Source organism: Nothobranchius furzeri, chromosome 16 (genome assembly GCF_043380555.1).
Source record: "Nothobranchius furzeri strain GRZ-AD chromosome 16, NfurGRZ-RIMD1, whole genome shotgun sequence".
Taxonomy (NCBI): Eukaryota; Metazoa; Chordata; class Actinopteri; order Cyprinodontiformes; family Nothobranchiidae; genus Nothobranchius; species Nothobranchius furzeri.
Window position 1 is genome coordinate 33,150,132 of NC_091756.1, and position 23,709 is coordinate 33,173,840.

General features: G+C 44.3%; 1 protein-coding gene across 2 annotated transcripts in view; it reads right to left on the minus strand.

Annotated features, from left to right (window-relative positions):
• Positions 1 to 1,036: 1,036 nt before the first annotated feature.
• Positions 1,037 to 23,709, minus strand: part of ankfn1b (ankyrin repeat and fibronectin type III domain containing 1b) — a 286,544-nt gene continuing 263,871 nt past the window's right edge. For both annotated transcript variants that reach the window (XM_015963362.3, XM_015963361.3), the window contains 12 exons: positions 14,006 to 14,113; positions 11,873 to 11,972; positions 10,866 to 10,998; positions 10,606 to 10,725; positions 10,311 to 10,526; positions 9,178 to 9,344; positions 8,926 to 9,076; positions 3,885 to 4,053; positions 3,631 to 3,797; positions 2,433 to 2,640; positions 1,624 to 2,348; positions 1,037 to 1,547 (listed from right to left, as the gene is read on the minus strand). In XM_015963362.3, coding sequence (XP_015818848.1) covers positions 1,239 to 1,547; positions 1,624 to 2,348; positions 2,433 to 2,640; positions 3,631 to 3,797; positions 3,885 to 4,053; positions 8,926 to 9,076; positions 9,178 to 9,344; positions 10,311 to 10,526; positions 10,606 to 10,725; positions 10,866 to 10,998; positions 11,873 to 11,972; positions 14,006 to 14,113 — 2,573 coding nt within the window. In that variant the 3' untranslated portion in view covers positions 1,037 to 1,238. The remainder of the gene's footprint in view (positions 1,548 to 1,623; positions 2,349 to 2,432; positions 2,641 to 3,630; positions 3,798 to 3,884; positions 4,054 to 8,925; positions 9,077 to 9,177; positions 9,345 to 10,310; positions 10,527 to 10,605; positions 10,726 to 10,865; positions 10,999 to 11,872; positions 11,973 to 14,005; positions 14,114 to 23,709) is intronic.

Below are 23,709 nucleotides of genomic sequence, written 5' to 3' on the forward strand. Positions count from 1 at the left end.
CTGTTTCTGTTAGTTTGCATTAGGAAAAGTCCTGAATGAACCTCTTGGAATAAAACTGATCTGTAAAACATTAACATTTACGGATCCCGAAGAGGTCTGTAGATGCAGATTATTTTGCACAAAGACTGGATGGATATCCTTTTTTTGTGCAAAATTGATCAACTTCCTTTTTTAAGGATTTGCACACTGTGCCTGCAAGTTGCAACCTTTGGTTTAGTTTCTAGTTTTTCTTGTTTCTTATGTCAAAGCGGTTGTGGTAAAAACTGTCAGTTTATGCATGCAGCTTCATGTAAAAACATTAGACCTCTTTTAAAAATATTTCTTTTTGACCAGAATCCGGATTTAAAAGCCTGTGCTAGCCCACAGAGATAAATCTTCAGATGCACGTGATTAATTCCACCAAACAACAAAACACTGAACCTTTAGCAAAGCATGACCACAATACTGCAAATGTACCCAAAACAACTGGAATATATACGTGCCTTTCCCATGAACCAGAGAAACAAGTCTTGCTTCTAATTTTGTTTTGTTCCAAAAACCTAAATGAGCTGGTTTGATTTTGCTTCTTCGCATAATGACAATGCTGTTTGTCAGCTACACTGTGTAACACACACAGAGCCTGTGGCTGCAAAAGAGCACCACACAGCAGCGCAAGCTAACTTATGGGCCAAATCACAAGTTAGACATGTCCTTAAATGGGGACACCACCCACCTTTTTACTACTCCCTTTCCTCTAGCCACCTGGGCCCAGGCCAGATCCCACATCCTTGGAACGTGGGGCCTGATTGCTGCTCTTGTGGAAGGAGAAGATGTGACAGCCCTGGATGAGCGTGTGGCCTGACTGGATAGCGGTGCAGCCCTTTGTCATTTTAAAAACCCAAAAGTACTGGCGTCAATCACACCAGGAGTCAGAGACAGTTTGTATTAGCCTTTGCTCAGCTTCGTGATCTTATAGCCCAATGATTTCTGACAGCACAGAAAAAAAAACTCTCTTTGTTCCACATTGTAAGTGTTCATTTGGTGTCCATATGAGGAGCTGATGTTTATAAAAAAGCTTCTTATGCTTGGGAGAACACATTTCACAGAAACAGATTCTCAGAATGGTGTTTCAGATGAAAAAAAAAAACAGGATGTACGAGCTGCAGTCGAGGACGGAATCACCACAGAGACAAAGAAAACATTTATAAAAACCAGTCCGGACAGAAAAGTTTCCTTTGCCCCTCTGGTACCCGTGTGGGTCACACTGTGGTGGCCCGGCCATGTTTCAGTGCTAGTGGTGAATACTCTTTAATGCGAACGCACAGTTTGCCCCTCAGCCACGGGTTCTGAAGCTCCAGGGGACAGAAGTCGTCCTGCAGCCATTTCTCTCTGTTGTCCACAACCAGCACAAGGCCAAAGTGCTTCAACTGTTCAGGAGTGTAGTAGACACACTGCTCCTGTTCGTTGCTGCCGCCGCTGCTGCCCAGCAGGCGCCGAGACACGACGTTCATCTCTTGGACCACCAGCTGGACCATCTCACGCGCCGTTGTTCCAGGAGTCACACAAAGCTGGAACCCAGGAGAGAGGAGAAACATTTAGTTCCAATAAACCACTAGCCTGAGACTGGTGGAAGTGTGCGAGTACCTTAATGCTTGTCTCCTTCGGCAGGCCCGTGTGATACTGCGGATAGACGCGCAGCGTAGCGTGGCAGCTCTTCCTGAACACAGCTGGCGATGGCGTGTTGAGTCTCTGTGTCCCACTGTCTTCTGATAATGTACGTGCAGGTGGACGGTGTGGTAAGCAGCGCTCTCCAGGACAACAGCGGTCCACTGATGAGGGCCGGTGCCATCTTTTCTGCGGTGAGGCGGAGGGTGAGGAGTAGGTGGTGTGGTAGGAGTAAGGCTGATGGTGCCCCGCTGTGGTGGAGGGGAACTCTAGGCTGCTGGTTCTCACACAGAAGGCCTGTCTCTTCTCTGTGATGTGCAGCAGCTCGATTTGCCTGCTGGGCAGGATGAAGTCACTGTCGAACAACTCTGGGGCCCCCCGGCGCCTTTCTCCGCCACACCGGCCCCCCCCACCTCTTTCTCCTTCCCTGCCGAGCTGCTGCTCAGAGGCCTGGAGGACGTCTGGTGTGGAGTCTCGAAGAGCTCCTCCTCCACGTCCACCTCCACTGGGACACACGCCTCCCCCCGAGCCACTGCCGTCGCTTCGCAGGTAACCACGAGGCTCCAGAGGTGCAGAGGATGATAGAGGTGACGGGGGCAATAGGTCCAACTCACGGGGACTCTGAGCACGGCTCGAGTCATAGTCGCTGTCGGTGGTGAGGAAGACTTCAGACGAGCCTTCTTCGTCTGACAGACCAGGGCAATCTAAAGCATGAGGCAAAAGGAAACGTTTAAGGAAATGAACTTCATCTCAGCACCAGAACTAAACACACCTGAAGTTTTTCTGACCTGAATGTTTCCGGCAGGGTTCAGGTGAAGGCAAGGGGGAGGGCATGAAGTCTGGCTGGGAGGAAGTGGAGGGGGGCTTTTCTGGAATCAGCTCCTTAGAGAAGTCAATGATCCAGCTGATGGAGATTCCTCCTGTGGGCTGCTTGTAGCGAGCATACTGCAAAGTGTCCATGATCCACCTCGCGTCCCGCCATACCTCCTCCATCTGCTACAAAGTTAGACAAAACAACATCACTTATCAAAAATAAATGATTGTAGATCATTATTTCTGCTTATAATATTCTGGAAATTTATTAATCTGGTTTTAGGCCAGACTGCACGAAGGCAGCCCTGGTAAAAGTAATCAATGCTATCCTGCTGGCTAGACAGCAGCAGATATGGACTGTTAGTTATGTTTGATTGACACAGTGATCCTGATCTCTCGTTTTCAGCACTATGTGGGAATTTCTATACTGGCTATGGCTCATGACCATGTTTGCATTGAAACCCTAGCTTGTTCTGTAGGTTCACTATTACCATTTCATTTTTGGGGTAAAAACTGACCATGGGCTTAGCAACATTTGCTTTTAACACCTTAGACGATTGTCAAAGACAAAGCCGTTCCTGTTCATGTGTGACTTAGAAACAGTCTTTCACACTTTTATAATTTCACACGTGGATTATTGGAACTCCATCCTAATTGGGCTTGGTCAGAGAACTTTATTGTGCTTATAATCGGTACAAAATGCTGCAGGACAACTTAACTAGAAAGAAAAAGGGAAATTTTGATCACACCAGTCGGATGCTGACCTCTCTGCACTGGCTGCCAGTTTATTACAGGCTTTGTTTTAAGATTCTGCATTTAAATCCCTTAAAATGGGCTGGCCCAAGTGTAACGTCCCTCCATGCCTGCTTCGGTCTGAGGACTTGCTGCTGCTTGTGGGCCCCAGCTCTTGACTGAGGCAGAGATCGAGCTTTCTTATTCGTTGCCCTTGGGGGAACTTCCTCTGCCAATCACGCTGAAAACTTATTTTTATTTGTTGGTTTGTGATTCCATGTGAGGCTGACACTGTCGAAGCTTGTATTTGTTTTCTATATATTTATAGCTTTAATTGATTGCACCATATTGTTTTCTGACTGTACAGCACTTTGGCTGGCCTTGTGCTGATTTTAACGCGATATATGAATAAAGGGTGTTATGCACTGGCTGGATCCATACCTGCACGTGCTCTTGGACTTGTTGGTGCTTCTTCTTAGCAGCGTGGAGCTCGGACTCAGAGAAGGCTTCTCGTAGTGCCTGCTGTGACATGAGGGACTCCAGCTCCAGCAGAGCCGAAACTCTACAGTACTGGCCAATGAAACTGGGGCAGTACGCATTAAAGTGAACTGTAAAAGAAGCACAGAGACCTTTATAGAAACAGCAACACAAAAATGAGAGTGACTCTAACGCTGGCTGAAGTTTGACACACTGACCCAGTTCAAAGAACTGCAGGGGCAGGGTGAGGAAGCCGGAGCGAGGCGAGTAGGGATTATTCTGACCAGGAGCTGTACACACTTCATCTGAAGGTGGCAAGAGGAGCAGGAAGGACACTTTCCCCCCAAACTCTAACACCTCTTGGCTGTAGATACGAAAGTCCTGCACCTGGATACACACATAGACAATCCTCAGCGAGAAAAAAACATCTTAATTGGAAAAACTCTGTCAGAAGTGTTTTTACTGTAGTATATTTTACTGATCTCTTTTCCTGTAATCTAATTTGCTGTGACGTGTCCCATAGGGGTTTATTTCGTAATTCTACCCATTTATTCCCTCTTATTAATTAAAATTCCTCCATGGTTTTGTTTCTACAAAAATGATTGTATTTAATCATTAATGTGCTATTTTTAAACAGTATTATGTATGCATCATGTATCCCCCCCCCCCCCCCCCCCCCCACACTTTTTCTCAGTTAGAGATCACATATTTGGGTGTCTGAAGTCACCATCTCAAAAAATAAACCTGTTACTCTTTTGGAGCACTTTTCCCGGAAAATTTCTCAATGAGCGAGCAGTTCAGGTTAGAAGTGGAAAGTTACGTCACTTCTCCAGCTTGGAGTAGAATTACTTAACCTCCTCGTCTTTATCTCCTCCCATCTTCTACTTCAGATCACGCTGCCTTCACTGTGCTTATAAATGTGGGAAATCAAACCGTTGGCTTTTTAACTTTTAAAGTTTTTATGCAAAATTGACTTGGAATACAGAATGAGGTGAGCTAGGGTAACAGGGTTGAAAAGTATTCAGTCACAACGATGAGGTGAAAAAAATTATTTAATTGAACATAGGACTTAGCTGCACTCTGAGTAAATCAAAGGCAGAAAAGAAACAGGGCATGTGATTTCTTAAAGAGACAATGTTATTACCATCAATCTCTGGAAAAATCCATCAAAATGCTGTTGAAAATGAATTAGATGATGCCCTGTTGTTGAAAAATTTACGGCTTCAGAACATATACCCATAAGCACTGGGTCTAAAACAAATGAGAGTGGGTCTAAGGGTGATTCTCAATGCAAAGGAACCTTGCCTTGATGTCTTGGCCCTGCCCCGGTTGCCTAGGAGATACGTCATCAGGAGCCACAAAGACGTGTTCCAATGTTCATGTTCTACCGAGGCGTGCGTTCTCCTTTTGTTAGCCGTTTAGCTAGCTGAGCAAGAATGCACGGGAGGTGTCTTGTAGCCTAGCCTTGGTCAAAAATTTTCCAGAACACACAGCAGTATTTTCAAAAGGATGGCAGATCAGAAGCCAGCAGCTACTTCGGGAACAATTTTCAAGTTTAAAAGTAAGACAACTACCGTAAATCCTCTAATACAGGCCCGGGCCTGTATTTGACTCAAGTTCATCAAGCTCCAGGCCTTTATTGGAAGGAGGACCAGAATTAGAGGCAGGCCTCAATTTCTATTTGAGCAAAATGAACTAATGGTTATCTGGAGTGTTTTTTTTTTTTGTTTTTTTTACCGTGTCCTGTCTGGCTGTGAAGCAAGCAGAATTGATGTCTGGTTCGCTGGAGTTTTTGACAATTAAAATTGCGCCCACATTTTCAAAGTTAAACACATTTCTTTTAACAATGGTAGTTTCTGCTTCAGCCCTCTCCCCCTCCCCCTGCGCAGCGGCCGCAAACTCACTGATGTGCCTGCAGCCTCTCGGAGTTCCTGCTGCTCTAAACATTAAAATAATTATTTCATTTTCTGTTCCTCACTTCTGATTACCTTCAATGGTGTCTGTTTGTTGCAACCACCAGATACAAAAACTAACTTGTTTTTATTTGACTATTTTTCTGTCCTGTCTGTTTATTATCTTCCTGCATCTCCTCTCAATCCTAAAGAAAAACTGCTACCTGGCTTCATATATATTCACCTTATGAGTTACCTTTGAACTGCAGTTCTAAAAGATCTACCGACCGCAAAAACAGCGGAGTGCTCGCTGCTTGGCGGTCGCATCAGTGATCGGTGCGTCACCAGAGGACAAGGTGATGCGCCCCGCTCCACAGCGAAACGCATCAGGCGCAAATAAAAGACAGAAAACAAAAAACATAAAAGGAAATGAGCCGATATGAACGATCGCATGTTAAATTAGTTTTTGAGGTGGCGGCACCTGATTTGATAATGTTACTGTGGCCGTGCTCAGGACGGAGATGTCTGGAGTGCGTCAACAATCAGAGCTTTGCATGCACAAGCTGGTTAAGGTTAGGATGGGGGTGAGGGGAATGTTAAATTGCAAGAGGGTAAACGTCACAAATTGGTTAAATGTCCGTTTTACGGCGGGTGTCAGTGCCGACGCTCTGGCACAGCGCGTTGCCTCCCGACGCACAGGAGCTTGTCACCTGCTGACAGCAGGCTGCTATCTTTTCCGTGGACTGCATCTTGCCGGTCATTATCACGTGACAGCGACTAGTCGATGACAGGCATAAAAAGTCACTATAGAGCGGTGAAGTCGACTAGTGACTAGTTCATACAACCCCTGCTACTGCTCCCCAGAGTGTTCTGCAGCATAATCAGCACGTTCTCTTTGAACTTGATATCAAATTTTCGCCTCCTCTTTGTCTCTGCATGGTTAAAGTCACCCTCGCGGTCTATCACTGGCAAATCAAAAGTGAGACGAATATGACACAACCGCCCCCCGTACTTGCTTGATACCACATTCCACCCGGCCACAATAAAAAACCGGCCATTATTCACCTCCGCCAACTCCGACACCGGCCAAAATATGATACCCAGCAGTTAATTAAATACAGGCTAATATTAGAGGATTTACGGTAATTTAAAATGTTTTTTTAGATCAAAGAAGTTATCTATGGTTGGTTAGCTGCTTAGTAGTTGCAGCTTCGGTGGCTAGTGGTTAGTAACTCACTTATATATTTAATTTAAAAAATATATACACAATTTAAAAAGTAAAAGTCTCATTATATATTTATATTGGAACGTATACGTATAAAATATAACGTTGTCTCCCATGTCATGTGACCGCCGTGGAAGCTATGGTCACGTGATGCAAATTTGTTCCATTTAACCGCTTTCTTTGACCAAGGAAGGACAGTGTCCTTGTAATTAAGGCACCTGGCCTCGCAAGACATCGTCTCGCAAGGCCATGCGCCTTGACATTGAGAAACACCCACAGTCTCTGGGTGACGCCATGTTTCCTTCTACAGGAGCCCATGAGAACAAAATGCATTTACAAATTTGTAACAAGCTGTTACAAATCTTTCACCATCATAAACGTTGTTGTTTTACACATTTATCTCTTTTCTCATTGCCAGTGATGAGAGTCTCTTGTGCTTGTTATTTTGCTGGAGGTTGAACGATCTGACGAAGAACACGTTCAAGTTTTTGACTCTAATGGCTATCCGTTGGTAAGAAATTACTTGAACACAAAAATACCGCTTCTTTGCAATGATTTATGTATGTACCACTGCCTATAGCCAGAAAAAATACACACCATCACTTTAAAGAAACATAAGACACCCACTGAGGTAAACACAAAAATTAATGGGTCCAAATAATGAAAGCAACACAACAAACCAAGATCTGATGTCTAATAAAGATAAATTCAGCATGTTAAAAAGGAGAAACTAATGAAAAGTTACTAATCAGAAATGGTAAAAAGACAGGCATTGAGGGTCTGGCAGGAAGAGGAATCAAAGATATTGTGATTGTAATTTAGATGTTTGATTGTTGATTTTGTTTACGATATAAATGTAGACATGTTTATTGGCATTTTTGAAAAGGAGGGATAAGATACTGAGGCATGGAAAAGCTTTGAGCTTCTCACTATTCCACTTTAGGGACCAGAGGACTTGTTAAAGAGCAAGTCAACCCCTACCAGAGTCTAACTCCACTCCCACTTCATGTTTGAAAAATGCAACAAATGCTGTTGCCTGGCAGACCGAGAGAGCGGAGCCGCTAACAAACACACACTCAGGCTCACGCTGGCATTGTGACATCATAATGTACCAGTTTACATCATAGCATACTTCTTAGCCAATAGCGGTGGCAGATTTAAATTAAAATACAGTGCAGAGTTTTTACCTGACAACGGCACAACACTGCCAGTTTTAGGCAGAATATTTAAATTTTAACTAAGATGCACTGAAGTGCCAAATTATTGACGACATGTGTCTGCAGCACGATTAGACACTTGTTTATTTAGTTAATCAGCAAAAAAAGTTTATTTGGGGGTGACTTGCTCTTTAAATTCTCTAAATTTGTTATTTCCATTTTGTATCTGATTTTAGATTGTTCAAATGATCTAAAGTGAATAAATAAATAAATAAATAAATACCTGAAAATAATTGATTTAACTCACAAATAACATTAATGTTGGTACACTAACTTCACATTAACCCTAACCACTAGCCCTGACTAACTTCACTTAAAACATCTGCAGTTGCTTCTAATAGGAATGAATGCTGTTTAAGTTGTTCTCTGGGGGAAAAAAGCTCCGATGCACGCGTTTGAGGATGTAGAAGTCAGCTGGAGGGGAAAGTGGCAGCAGATGGCTGGATTTGGCGTCTTATTTCCTCATAATTTAGACATCTTGCCTCAGACTGGCTAACAGCAACACAACTCTAACACTGGCTCAGTACGCTCTGCAACAAGGATGTCTTATCTCCACCAAAAACACAAGCCTGAAGGAGTTCTGCGATGTGGTGGAGTTGCTAATGATGACATTTAGCTTCTATTAGTCAAGATGTTCTCTGCTGTTTCCTGGTCCCACAACAGCCTTCCCTGTCGTTAGTCAAGATGGATGAGTCCATGAATGTTAGGTGACAGCGTGAGGTAGATCTGTCAGGCTTTTCTGAACCAAGTGTTTTTCCATCTGAACCTATTCAGGAAATAGGGGTAGCAGATTATTCTCATGTTCATCCTGCATGCTAAACTCAGAGTGGCTGATCATTTACAAAAACAAGAAGTAAAAAAATGGTTTCTCAGTTTTTCCACGTGACTTCAGTTTGAATTTTCTAATGTTTTCTGTTTAACTCACCTGATTTCCTGGGACGTTGATGTGAGCCATCAGGTCCTTGATGGCACCACGCAGGTCATGTAGAAGGCGATGGGGAGCGCTCTGGACATCGCTGTCCATTTCTAACGACTCCTCCAGGGAGGTGAGCGCCTGCAGCCACTGCCACTCCTCTCTAAAACATTGAGAAATTGTTTATTAGTCTTTTCTGCTCAGTTCAGATGTCTGGTCACTGATGTTTGACTCAATGCACATTAGGAAACACTTGATTCCCACCTGGAGACGTTACTGTTATTCCGGATTTTGGTGTGACAGAGAACATTGGGGAGTTTCTGCGGTACCAGCACCCGTATCTGCTCCACCGATGTACACAGCTTAAGGTAGCCCAGGTATAAACCTGGAGACAAGAGCTTCCTGCTCCTCCTGTGATAGGCCAGCTTCTCCTGTTGGAGTACAGAGATATGTGAGCTACAGAGTGTGTAGTATTTGCATTCTGAACACACTATTGTCCACATGTTTTGTGGTAAAATCTGTCCTTTCAGTCTGAAGATGATCTGACACATTCAAAGTGAAAGTCAGCACTGGAAATAGCCCGTCAGCACATTTTTACATGTTTCATCATATAATTTGTTCCAAAGTCACCACAAAACAAATATTTTTGTGAACTGTGGTTTTGCCAAAAGAATCTCCACCATTGTTCGAGAACAACAAGGCCAAACCGACGCACACTGGAGACAAAAACAGCGTTGCAGCAATGCTATCAGGTTCACTCGGCTGCAGATAAAAATCAACGTGTGGTTTAGCTCCACATTCTCGCTTTTGTGAACAAACAGCTGCAGAACATCACTTCTATAACAATAAATAATAACAGTCATATAATCATGATACACATAACGGTCACGATGGTAAAATCCAATTGTTCAGACCCGTAATCCCCAAATAAAGTGCTTTTAAAGAGAAATGCTCTTCAACATCGGACCTGACGTTTGTCTTTGTTACAGATTTTGGTGAAAGCTCTGTTCAGTAGGGGTCCTCACAACAGAGGAGTAAAGTCATATGATTAATGCTTGTCTAAATAAAGAGAGCTCAAGCAGCACCTCTAATTGGAAACACATTTTAGTTTACAGTTCCATTGTTACAGCCACGGTGCCTCTAGTTTGTTATGTCATGTTGGATTCCCTGTGAATGAGAGTTTTCAAAACATAACAGAAATCTGACTGAACAAATGTTTAGGGGCCACATCTTCACTCCATCCTTTAATCTTGCTAGATTTCTGTGCTGCAACAAAAAAGTGGACAGAATACTTGAACCACTGAGAATAACCTGAAGCACATCTTCCACCTGAGTCAAGCAGAAGCAGAAATGGAACATTTATCCAATTCAAACCTAAGAGTTCCTGCAGGACTCACGTGGAGTGTGATGAGGAGCATGTCCAAGGCGGTGGGCTCCTCGGGGGATGAGACAGATTTGCGTTGGAGCTGCAGTTTGCAAAGCTGTGTCCAGCGCACGCTGTCCAGGTTGGGACAAGTGCTCATGTCCTTCAAGAGCACGAGCAGGGCGTTACCGTGCTTGTCTTTGATCGGCTCAAAATAAACGTGGCCAAGGTCCTGGGTTCCCAGCATTCCCTGGTTCAGAGTCAACAGGAAATACATTCAGACTAACAATCCCAAGTGTTTATTCTTCTTGTGTAAAGCTTTAGACTACCTGAAGCTGGGAAACAGCCTGCAGCATCTTGAGGCGAGTCTGTAGAGTGCATGAACAGGATGACTGCGACGGACTCAGACACTGCTGAAGCCACGAAATCTCATCCCAAAGGAAGGAAACCTGTTTTAGGGGGAAAAAATGACTACGTCTGTTCTCACATCGTCTGGAACCATGGGATCTTTGTGGTGAGTTGAGTCATTTGCTGAAGAAAACTAACGAATCACAAATGTTTTTCTTTATTTTGATGCATTTCTTTCTACCTTAGTAAACCAGAGAAAGTCCTGCATTAGGGTGCTGGAGTAGGAATCCTCAACCTCCACAATAGGAATCTGGTCTTCTGGAGTCACCAACACGTTGTCGTCTCTGTAGAATATGGATGTCAGATACAGACCTCTGGAGAGAAACAGGAAGAAGAGTTGGCTAAAATGTTTAATCACTGATTAGAAACATGTTAGCAGTAGCGTAGGACATAGTTAGAAATTAGATAATTGGACACAGAAACTAGATATCTCTTTCTAGGGTGGTGAATGTTTAATTTCACACGTTCTGCTCTTTTACAGCCAGCAGGTTTCTTATCATTGCTTTTCTTCACTGACAAGCAAAGAAACGTTTATCTGCTGCAAAAAAAAAAAAATCACCACCACAGTTGGTTTTAGATGTATGTTTAGTGACATGGCTGGTCTTCCTGTAGTCAGTGAGGGAACTGATAACATCACTATCTCACTGCCCAGACACTGATGGACTAGAAGAACCAACATAGGAAAAATCTGCTAAATCTCCACTGGTATATTACATAGGGCTGGGGCCAATGGGATTACAAACACATTTTTGAATTCATATGTAATTTGTGTTGAATTACTCAAATAAAAGAACATTTTATTCTAGTTTTTGTGAGTTTCATCTGTATTTTAAAATTAAAGCAACACAAACACAGCTCCATGCAACTCACACACGCAGCCTGAGAACCCTTGAAAAAAGAGATATTGTGAATGCAGCTCATAGCCATCAACAGGGACAGTGCTTTTACACGACACACAAAAACAGCAAAAAACATATTCATGTGAGTGGATTCAGGGGGACTGATTGTAGTTAAGTTTCTTGAAAGGGTTTTCTTTTTCACAGTAAAATAATTCATGGTTTTGAATAAAAGACAAAAGGGAAACTTCACCCTACAAACCCTGATAGAGAAAACACATGTAGAAAAAATAATTTCCTAATTCAAAGAGTTAAAACCTTTGAAAATACCACATGGACATGAGTTTCTTACCTCTTCAAGCTTTTGACAAATTTGCTGTTAGGTTGGAAGAGATGACGAAGGCTTTTGGACACCGAGTGCTTCCTGCCTTGTGTTGGGGCTTTACACTGTTCTGTGTGATGAGAGAGAGGACTGACTTCATTCAAACAAACCAAGTTCAGTCACTTCAATAACTGATTAACACCTTTAACTCTCAATTAAAGTTCTTAGGGCCCTCATATCTTACTCAGCTCCGATGTCCACTTTCCCTGCTAAACGAATAGGACACGTCTGTCCCGAGCAGCTTCAGAAACATCACCTCCAGTGACAACAAACTCGACAGGTCCAACAACGCGCCTGAATGTTTTTTGACAGTTCATGCTGTCCAGTGGTGCAGCACAATTTGACAGTCATGCTGGCTGCCAACAGCAGACTATTGGTCTTGGGGGAACCACTAGCTCACGGGTCTCAAGGGATCACTAAATGTGTGTACATGCATGTGAGTGTGTGTGTTTACCTGCACACACTAAAGCTGCTGGAGCATGGCATGCCCTGAGCTACGGCCTTTTGCATGGAGCCAAGAAACTTCAGTAATTCATGTGTGCACGTCTGTGTGCGTCTTAACCCTTTGCCACTCACTGACAGGGAGGTCAGTTAGGTCTGTGGGGACATGTTTATTTTTAGAGAGCCATGAGAGGGTTCCAGGCGAGAGAGGGAGGTGTTTATATGTGTATGTGCGTGTTTGTGTGGGTTCTCGCTGGTGAGATAACGCACCTCCCAACTCATTAGGAACACTGAGTCCCAAATCCCGTCAGACTCCCTCTCGTCCCAGGTGATCTGTCTCCAGCCCCAGGCCACTTAAAGTCAATAAATCCCTTCATTGAGAGCTAAAAAGAGCTATTTTTCTGCCTTCAGGTGGACAAGTAGAGTTGAAGCAGCAGTGAAAAATATAACAGCATCTCTCGGGCCCTCTCTCCTCCCCAAATGTCTCTCCACTCGTGAGTCTGTTCAGCTCCAGTCCTGGCCTCTTTCTCTGTGTGACACTGAGTAAGATGGACAAGTAGGACTGACTGCTGGGGAGCCTGTGTTAGTCAAGGCCTCTTTCACAGTTTAATTAATAGTGTTTGGACAAGAGGGAGAAGGTGGTGTGGGCTGTAAGCTGTGATGGGGGTGTGTATACAGACTGGAGAGAGTTAGGGGGAAAAAAGCGCATGTGCTTGAATATTTTTGTCAATTCACCTACGTGTGCTTGTGTGTGAGTGTAGGGACAGAGGACAAGACGACTACTGCGCTGCAGGGGGGAGAGGAGGGGGTGTTAGCAGTAGTCAGTGTTAATTTATGCTCTTCTCAGACTCCAGCCCATGACTTGTCTGTTACAGGAATAACAAACATGACCCCGGGATACGCCACCTCGGCTACCGTGCCTGAACTCTCAAGCTCAATCAGTTGCCGTCTGAAAAACCAAGAGCCACTCAATACTGACTATTATATAGCACCTCGCCCTGCTGAAAATACGGTTTAGCCACAGTGGACAATAGTAAGTGGGTGAGTGTGTTTGGGCTTGAGGGTGAGAGAGACAGACAGAGAGAGAGAGAGGCTCAATGCTAAATGCAGTTGGCCGTCCTATAGGAGTCTGTGTGGACAGGTTTTGACACTTATGGGAGCTGCTTACAGCAGGCAGTGTTCAGGGGTATAAACAGCTCGAGTGTGAGGGGTGTTGATCTGCATTTTGTCACAGAGCGAGAGAGAGAGGTATTTAGCAAGAAGGGCTGAGTCATGGAAAGACTCACACGGGGAGCGAGAGGCTGCTGAGACAAGAAGGGTGGTGGCATGTCATCTTAGTATGGTCGGCCCCTGAAAGTACTTGTCATGCCTCAGATTGTAAAGTGTCCGTCAAGGTGAAACGAAACACAGCAATTAGGGAAACTTGTTGCACCTGTGGACTAGGTTCCAGCATTTACATACTCCCAAGGGTTTTTCTTCAACACTCCTCCTAAAGCAGTGGAGATGGGGATTAACCAGGTAGTTTGTTTGTGTGGTAAGTTGACTGATAGCATAAACGTCCAGCTCCAGAAGTTTAACAGGTTTAAACTGCATTTAGACTCAATTCTGTACATACTCGTTATAGTTCAGTGTTAAAACACATCAGTCAGAAATGAGTGTTACCATGACAGACACAGTTGCGATGTGCTTCTTTTATTTGTCCAAGCAGCTGGTCAAGCGCCTCCTTCTGGCCCCTCTGGCGTGGAACTTGGCTGTCGACATCTCTCCAACCTGAAGGATAAAAGTAAGGGAATGTAAAACAATTCTTAAAGTGACAATGTGTAGGTTTTACTGTTAGTATCTGGAAAATTCCGTCAAAATATTGTAAATGAGTTAAAAGATGCCACTGAAAAATATTGGCAATTTCATAACATATACCTATAAAAATCTGTTCTAAAATACATGGGACTGGGTCTAAGTCTCTGGGGGACGCCATATTGGATACCACGTTTCCTTCTACAGAAGCTTGTGAGGACAAAATGCATTTACTGATTTGTAACAAAATTATTACAAAACGTTGACCATTAATAAATGTTGTTTTACACATTTACCTCTTCGCTCATTGCCAGTGATGAAAGGGAATCTGTTGTTCTTGTAATTTTGCTGGAGGTTGTGCTCCCAGGGATTTTTGACCCTAATGGCCATTCGTTGGTAAGTTCCTACTTGAACACAAAAGCAATGCTTGCTTGTAGTCATTTAGGTAAGTACTGCCCCCTATCACCAGGGAATTTACACACTGTCACTATAAGGATTCATAACTCAGAGATGTACAATATTATCAGCCCACATTGGCATTAAAATTTAATATTAAAAAGACAAATTCTACATACCATGCCCAAATAATACATCAAACTCCACGTACTTCGCCCCTTCAAAATGTTGAGGTTTAGTTTTTTTAGATGTTTTTTGTTTCGTTGGCATAAGAAGTAGACATTTCTTTGTGTAGTGGGTGTTTGTCAGGATTATATCAGGGAGAATGGGATTCAGCTGCTGTTGGTGACAAAAATAAATCTAACACCTTTGTCCATTGTTTAATTTAAATTTAAGTAGATGCCATATTTTGCAGAGCAAACGTGTGAAGCTTAAATAAGCAATATAGAGTGTTTTGTTTTCCAAGAATTATGTATGATGATTTAGAAATCTATAACAGACCCCTTACTGTGATATAATGTAGACAATATGACATCTTTTTAGCTAAGCCTGACCCATAGGGCCCCATGCAATTTGAATTGAATGCTGCTTAGCATTAGCCAATTGCGTCAGATATCCACTTACATACATATGTCAAATACAGAGCGTGCACATGTGTTAGCGTAAGTACCTGATGCAGTCTGTGACTTATATATACATATATATATATATATATATATATATATATATATGAATAAGCAGCAGGATATGAGAATAATAATTGTAAAAAAGTGTTTTAGCTCTGTTGGTCCGCTAGAGGTGTGCATTCAAGTTCAAGAAGGAGAAGCATGCTTGTTTATCGTCGTCGTCCTCGTCTTCCTCCGCTTATCCGGGTCTGGGTCGCGGGGGCAGCATCCCAACTAGGGAGCTCCAAACTGTCCTCTCCCCGGCCTTCTCCACCAGCTCCTCCAGCAGGACCCCAAGGCGTTCCCGGATCAGATTGGAGATGTAACCTCTCCAGAGTGTCCTGGGTCGACCCGGGGGCATCCTGCCGGCCGGACATGCCCGAAACACCTCCCCAGGGAGGCGTCCAGGAGGCCCAAACCACCTCAGCTGACTCCTTTCGATCCAAAGGAGCAGCCGTTCTACTCCAAGTACCTCCCAAATGTTCGAGCTCCTCACCCTATCTCTAAGGCTGAGCCCGGCCACCCTATGGAGGAAACTCATTTCGCCCGCTTGTATTCGCGATCTCATTCTTTCGGTCATTACCCAAAGCTCATGACCATAGGTGAGGATTGGGACGTAGATCGACCAGTAAATCGAGAGCCTGGCTTTCTGGCTCAGCTCCCTCTTCACCACGACAGATCAGCTCAGCGTCCGCATCACTGCAGACGCCGAACCAATCCGCCTGTCGATCTCCCGATCCCTCCTACCCTCACTCGTGAACAAGACCCCGATATACTAAAACTCCTCCACTTGAGGTAAGACCTCTCTCCTGACAAGAAGTTGGCAAGCCACCCTTTCCCGGCTGAGAACCATGGTCTCAGATTTGGAGGTGTTGATCCTCATCCCAGCCGCCGCGAACCTACCCAGCAAGAGCTGAAGGTCAGAGCTGGATGAAGCTAGGAGGACCACATCATCCGCAAAAAGCAGAGACGAGATTCTCCTACCAACAAACTCGACACACTCCACACCACGGCTGCGCCTAGAAATTCTGTCCACAAAGGTTATGAACAGAACCAGTGACAAAGGGCAGCCCTGGCGGAGTCCAAACCTCACCAGGTACAGGTCTGACTTATTACCGGCTATGCAGACCAAACTCACGCTCCTCTGGTAAAGGGACTGAATGGCCCTTAACAAAAGGCCACCCAAACCATACACCTGGAGCGTCCCCCACAGGGTGCCCCTGGGGACACAGTCATAAGCCTTCTCCAAATCCACAAAACACATGTGGATTGGTTGGGCAAACCCCCATGCCCCCTCCATCACCATTTCAAGGGTATAGAGCTGGTCTACAGTTCCACGGCCAGGACGAAAATGACATTGCTCCTCCTCAATCTGAGATTCAACTATTCGATTGGACCCTCCTCTCCAGTACCTTGGAGTAGACCTTTCCAGGGAGGCTGAGGAGTATGATCCCCCTATAGTTGGAACACACCCTCTGGTCACCCTTCTTAAAGATGGGGACCACCACCCCGGTCTGCCACTCCACAGGAACTGCCCCCGATGACCACGCAATGTTGCAGAGATGTGTCAACCATGACAGCCCTATCACATCCATAGCCTTGAGATACCCAGAATGAATCACATCCACCCCCAGGGCTCTGCCGCTGTGTAGTTGTTTGACTACCTCAGCAACTTCTGCCCCAGAGATTGGACAGTCCATCCCCAGGTCTCCCAGCTCTGGCTCCTCCTTGGAATGCGCGTAGGTGGGATTAAGGAGCTCATCAAAGTATTCCTTCCACCGCCCAACTATAGCCCCAGTTGACGTCAGCAGCTCCCCATCCCCACTGTAAACAGTGTGAGCGAGTTGCTGCCTCCCTCTTCTGAGGCACCGGACAGTTTGCCAGAACCTCTTTGGCGCCGATCGATAGTTTTTCTCCATGGCCTCACCAAACTCCTCCCACGCCCGAGATTTTGCCTCGGAAACTGCCACTGCTGCACCCCGCTTGGCTATTCAGTACCTGTCTGCTGCCTCCGGAGACCCACAGACCAGCCATGCCCGGTAGGCCTCCTTCTTCAGCCTGATGGCTCCCCAAATCTCTGGTGTCCACCAGCGGGTACGGGGGTTGCCACCACAACTGGCACTGGCCACCTTGCGACCACAGCTAGTAACAGCCACCTCAACAATTGCAGAGTGGAAGAAGGCCCACTCGGAGTTGATGTACTCCACTGCTCTCGGGATGCCGTCAAAGCTCTGCCGGAGGTGGGAGTTGAATACCGTCTTGACAGGTTCTTCTGCCAGGCGTTCCCAGCAGACCCTCACTATGTGTTTGGGCCTGCCAGGTCCACGTGGCATCTTCCCCTGCCATCTGATCCAAATTACCACCAGGTGATGATCAGTTGACAGCTCCGCTCCTCTCTTTACTCAACCCTCCAGGTCATGCTGTCATTGCCAATGTGAGCATTGAAGTCCCCCAGCAGGACATTGGAGTCCCCTGATGGAGCACTATCTAGCACTCGTCCCAGGGACTCCAAAAAGGGTGGGTAATCTGAATTGATATTTGGCGCATAAGCACAAACTACAGTCAGAACCTGTTCCCCGACCCGAAGTCGCAGGGAAGCTACCCTCTCGTCCCCCGGGAAAAACCCCAACACACAGGCAGAGAATCTTGTGGCTAACAAAAAGCCAACCCCAGCCCTCAGCCTCTCACCTGGAGCAACTCCAGCAAAGGCGAGTGTCCAACCCCTCTCAAGGACTTGTGTTCCACAGCCAATGCAATGTGTCGAGGTGAGTCCGACTATATCTAGCCGGTACTGCTCAACCTCTGCCTCAAGCTCCTGCTACTTCCCCGCCAGCGAGGTGACGTTCCATGTCCCAATAACCAGTTACCTTGTCCGGGGATCGGACCACCAAGGCTCCCGCCTCGGTCTGCCACCCGATCCACACTGCACCGGACCCTTCATGTTCCTCCTGCGGGTAGTGGGTCCACAGTTGGATGAGCCCATGTATCTGGTGATTGATTATGTTAATGTATTCATTCTGCATTTTATTCCATTTTACTGTGAAGCTTGTGATTTTTATCTGTGAAAGGTGCTATAGAAATAAAGGTAATTTACTTACTTAGAAACATTGCTTACAGCCATAATAATGGAAGTAGGAGGAGGGGCTTACGGTGCAATACATTTTTTTTGCCTCTAGACAGTGCCTTCTGAGAAAAATTTCAGATTTCTGCTTTAATTGCACTTAATTGGAGGCATGTGATGTCAGTTATCTAAAAAGATTTATGTTTTCTTCTTGGGGGGGGGGGGGGGGTATGTTGGTATCGGTTTGCATATATGTTGATATGAAGCATCTCTATTATAACCTAATTCTCAAAGAGGCTGTTGCCCAGTGCTTTATCAGGATGAAGGATTGGATCAAAGAAAAGATTTGACACAATCAGCTGGTTTTCTCATAAAAACTACTACTGTTTAGAATTTTATAATCAAATGGACAAGTCGGAATTTTATTATAACAATTGTAAATCAATTTTAACTTAACTGGTTTACATGTCATCTGATAAGAGCTGAGCCTGCCCTGAAACTTTAATAATGAATTTGTACAATGTAAATAAATTGCTACATCTACAATGTTAAACATTATTTTATTGTATTTTTATACAATGTCACAGCCTTTCTTCATCTACTTGATGAACTTTTTCATTGTCTGTTACTTTACTTCTTCATTAAAATCCACGCATCCATTCACAAACAATCCATCACAAAAACAATTAAAAACCTCCTTCTTCTGCATCACAAACATTTCCTTATGGATGACTGACTCCTGAAAAACATCCCTCTTCAGCAATTTTACTTGTGTGAATGCACAGAAGGATGGGTCAGCGATAACCCACCCCCAACCAACCATCACCGAGTCCCCACCTTCCTTTTGGAGCCCCCCTGGAGGGTGCATGGGGCTGAAACACGGTGAGCTCTATTCCCAGAAAGGTGCCTATCCCGACAAGACAAGTGGGCCCTTTAATGGGCGTCCACGGCCTGGTATAAGGCCCCCACTGTTGGGGTTGTGCTGCGCACTACAGCACAGACATGCAAATATTTCCAGTGGTAGGCCCAAATGGAAAACACAAACACGCAACATCTAAATTAGCTCTGAGAGGAGGGAGGGAGGTGAGACAGTAGAAAAAAAGAGAGGGAAAGCCTACTTCCTTTAAAATGAAGACCATCTACACACCCTTGCTGAAACACAGTATGTGCTGATGAGGACAAACATGTTCATGTGTTACCCAGATGTGCCTTGAATGGCCTAATATACCCACAATGATACTTTCTACAGTTTGTTCAGGCTGTTACAGTAGGCATGTGCCATCTGGAGAGACTTCACACAAATAACAACAGCAGCAATACTGGAAATCATCTCATAAATCATGAAAGATCTAACGAAAGAAAGAAGGAAAAAGAGAGCCACTGTGTGGAGTGGTCAGCACTTCAGCTGTTGCACATGACTTGACGGTTATTTTCTTGGCTGAACTCAAGGCTGTGTAACCATAGCCTCAGGATGTGTGAAGGCTTGGCTGGAACAGGAAACTGCCAGCTGGGTCTTCACACATCCTGATATCTGCAATAGGAACCTTAAAGCCCACCCAACCTCCTGGCTGAGAAGAGTCTTCTTGGAACCTTCACAGGCATGATGCATTTTCCTTACAGTGACCTTAACTCTTTCAGCTCAACATGCAATCTCCAATCTTTTCCCTAAACCCTATATTAAAGGCATTCCCACTTGGAATTGTTTCTCTGTAAAAAGTTTGACTATTTCCATTTCTATAAATGATGTTTACATCCTAAAGGTCTAGCTATCCCCTAGTATCTTTTGTGCACAAACTATTCATTAAATTATCTGTACTATTGGACATAGTTGTAATGTCCAGAAATGGTCAGTTTTCACCTACATATTGACCTACATGCCACCGGTCATCTACAGACCTAATTCCATCCTCTAAGGGGGATTTTACATTCTATCTTCCAACAAGCCACAAGATTCTGCAAACCTTGTTGACATTTCAGGGGGAACAAGATGTCAGCCTATGTTCCCAAACAAAGCCTTCTTTTGATAAGACCGCAGGATTGTTCACTCTCATGAAAGAGGAACTTTTACAACTCATAAGTTAAATAATCATTAAATAATAATATGGTTGAATGAACAAATGTTATGTGAATAATAATTTTAATGTGTGATTAATCTGTGCTTAAATTACTGTGGTTGAAATGAATTTTATTATTACAATGAAACATTTCGATGTTATGATCAGTAATGTTTGATTTAACAAGTGAATCATTATCTACACTCATACACAATGTTCATAAAATATAAATTAAAGTTAACGTCACTGCACATAGATATTTTCTTACCCACAAATCTGAGCATCCTGTATCTGAGAAGGCGTGATGTTCGGAGGTTTGTTTGTTAACACCTCTTAACATGGCACGTCCCGATTGGCCAAGTAAATCATAATATGAGAATATTAAAACAGGATCACTTGCGGAGTGATTCAGCATACTGTGAGATACAGTATTCTGTTAGTTTGAGCAGAACTCCGGACTGGCCACCGGCGGAAAACTCTCTAACCACCGCATCTCTTGACAAGCTTTCGATGAGCTAAATGCTGCAAACAGCTGACACAGCAGAAAGGTTCCTTCAGCTATTCAGAAACAGCTGCTCTAGATGCAAACTAGTTCCAACCTGTGTGCCTGGCGACATCTCTGGACTGGAGCGTCAGTGCTGCGGCTAATCTACTGAACCTCGGTGCCCAGAGGTCATCCAACCTTCCTGACCTCCAGATCCGCGAAGAGGGTCTCCAAAGAAAGGGTGAGACAGACACAGCATGATTGCGTCTGATGCCGTTTTGATAAGAACCAACTTCATAGTTTAATGCAAACCAAATTCCTTTCACATCCAGAACTCAGTTCTTCTAGATACAAGGTTCTGATAAACACGCACCATTCAATCACCATACATCACATCCCATCCACTTTGACTCATCCACCACAGTCGTCTTAGTTAACTTGTCTTGTTTTTAATTTGTTTAGAAAATAAATTTCTTACCTTTTATAAATGTGACTCTGTCTGAATTGATACGAAGTGTGTTTGATCCCTGAAAAAGCAAAGAATCCTAGAATCTTCTGAATAAACATTCAAAGACTAATAAGGTTGATATCACATATTTATATAGAATATCACAGCTTATTGGTCATAAGTAAAGGTAATATATTAAGCTTAAAGCAACTCTATTAACCCCCAATTTCTTACATAGTATTAGGAAGCCATCTACAACTGCATTTATTAATTTTACATAGAATTAGCTAAAACACCTAATAACGCTTTAAGGCCGGCGGGAGTGCTGGCGCTCCCATTTACGTATCTGCATTCAAATGCTTGTAGAACTGTAACTATATAAGATTGAACAAAATCTTTTTGCATATTACACTGGAGGAGTTATACTTATATCTCACACACTGAACATGTCCCAGAGTGCTGCATATTTCCACTAATGAGTTTGCAAAAAACAACCAAAATGTGCAAATAAGAAAAGCGTTTTCATTCAGACACAGACACTGTGTCATTCTGATCTGCAGCTCACAGAATAAACATCATCACATCGTCAATGTGACCTGTCACACGATCATCACTCACCCAATCACCTGCTTTGACGTCATTTTCCCGCAAATTGTAGATCTTTGTAGTTCCAGTCTTTCGGCTTTTTCTTGTGCTTTTCCGCAATAGTACATTTAGGCAAACCCATCCTACACACATCACACACCCACTAAAAACTTCTGGCACACTCACACAGCTACGAATGTTTTGATGAATCACAGACCCGCCAAATGGTACACCCTCCTTCCTCAAAGCGGTTGATGCCATTACAGTGCCGGATGATGTTTCTGTTTCAGTTTCCTCACGTATATAATCATGAAATATTCTTTATTATTGTTATTATTATTAGTGAGAGAAAGAAAAACTATATACTACTGAAAAATTTGCGACAACTATTCAACATTACTAAATTAGACTCCTGCTGATTATTATTATTATTTATGTTTTCATTTTTGTTACAGTTTTTATAAATGTATGTATCTCAGAAAGTAATTTATGGAAGCACTTCAAATAAATGTGTTGTTGTTTGAAAGATTGTGTGCAACTTTTTTCATAGACAATTTTGAGGGATAAAGGTGTGGCATGAATGTATAATGTAATATATGTGTGAAAACAAACAAAAAAAAGATTTCTGTGTGGATACTTGCATTTTTTTAGTAAAATATTTATGAACATATATATATGAACATTTTACCATCCATTTTCATCCGCTTATCCGGAGTTGGGTCGCAGGGGCAGCAGCCTAAGTCAAGAGGCCCAGACTTCCATCTCCCAGCCACTTGGGCAAGCTCCTCTGGGGAAATCCCAAGGCATTCCCTGGCCAGGTGAGAGACATAGTCCCTCCACCGTGTCCTGGGTCTACCTTTTGGCCTCCTCCCAGTTGGATGTGCCTAGAAAACCTCACCAGGGAGGGGTCCAGGAGGCATCCTGGCCAGATGCCCGAGCCACCTCAACTGGCTCCTCTCGCTGTGGAGCCCCTCTGAGCCCCTCCTGGATGACCAAGCTTCTCACCCTATCTCTAAGGGAGAGCCCAGCCACTGTGCGGAGAAAACTCATTTTGGCCACTAGTATCTGCAATCTCGTTCTTTCGGTCACTACCCAAAGCTCATGAGTGAGGGTAGGAACGTAGATCGACCGATAGATCGAGAGCTTCACCTTTTGACTCAACTCTCTCTTCGTCACGACAGACCGGTACAATGTCCGCATCACTGCAGATGCAGCACCAATCCGCCTATCGATCTCGTGCTCCAGTTTTCCCTCACTCGTGAACAAGACCCCGAGATACTTAAACTCCTCCACTTGGGGCAGGACCTCATCCCTGACCCGGAAAAGGCATTCTACCCTTTTCAGAATCGAGACCATGGTCTCAGATTTAGAGGAGCTGGTTCTCATCCTAGTTGCTTCACACTTGGCTGCAAACCGTTCCAACGAAAGCTGAAGATCTGAAGTTCTGATGAAGCCAACAGGACCACATCATCTTCAAAAAGCAGAGACCTGATCATCAGGCCACCGAAACAGATACCCTTAACACCTTGGCTGCACCTAGAAATTCTGTCCATAAAAGTTTTGAACAGGATTGGTGACAAAGGGCAGCCGTGGCGGAGTCCAACTCTTACTGGGAACGAGCCCGACTTACTGTCGGCAATGCAGACCAAGCTCTGACACCGGTCATACAGGGACCTAACAGCCTGCATCAGAGGGCCTGGTACCCCATACTCCCGGAGAACCCCCCACAGGGCCTCCCCCCCGAGGGACGCCTTCTCTAAATCCACAAAACACATGTAGATTGGTTGGGAAAATTCCCACACACCCGCAAGAAACCCCCTACGGATATAGAGCTGGTCCAGTGTTCCACGGCCAGGACAAAAACCACATTGCTCCTCCT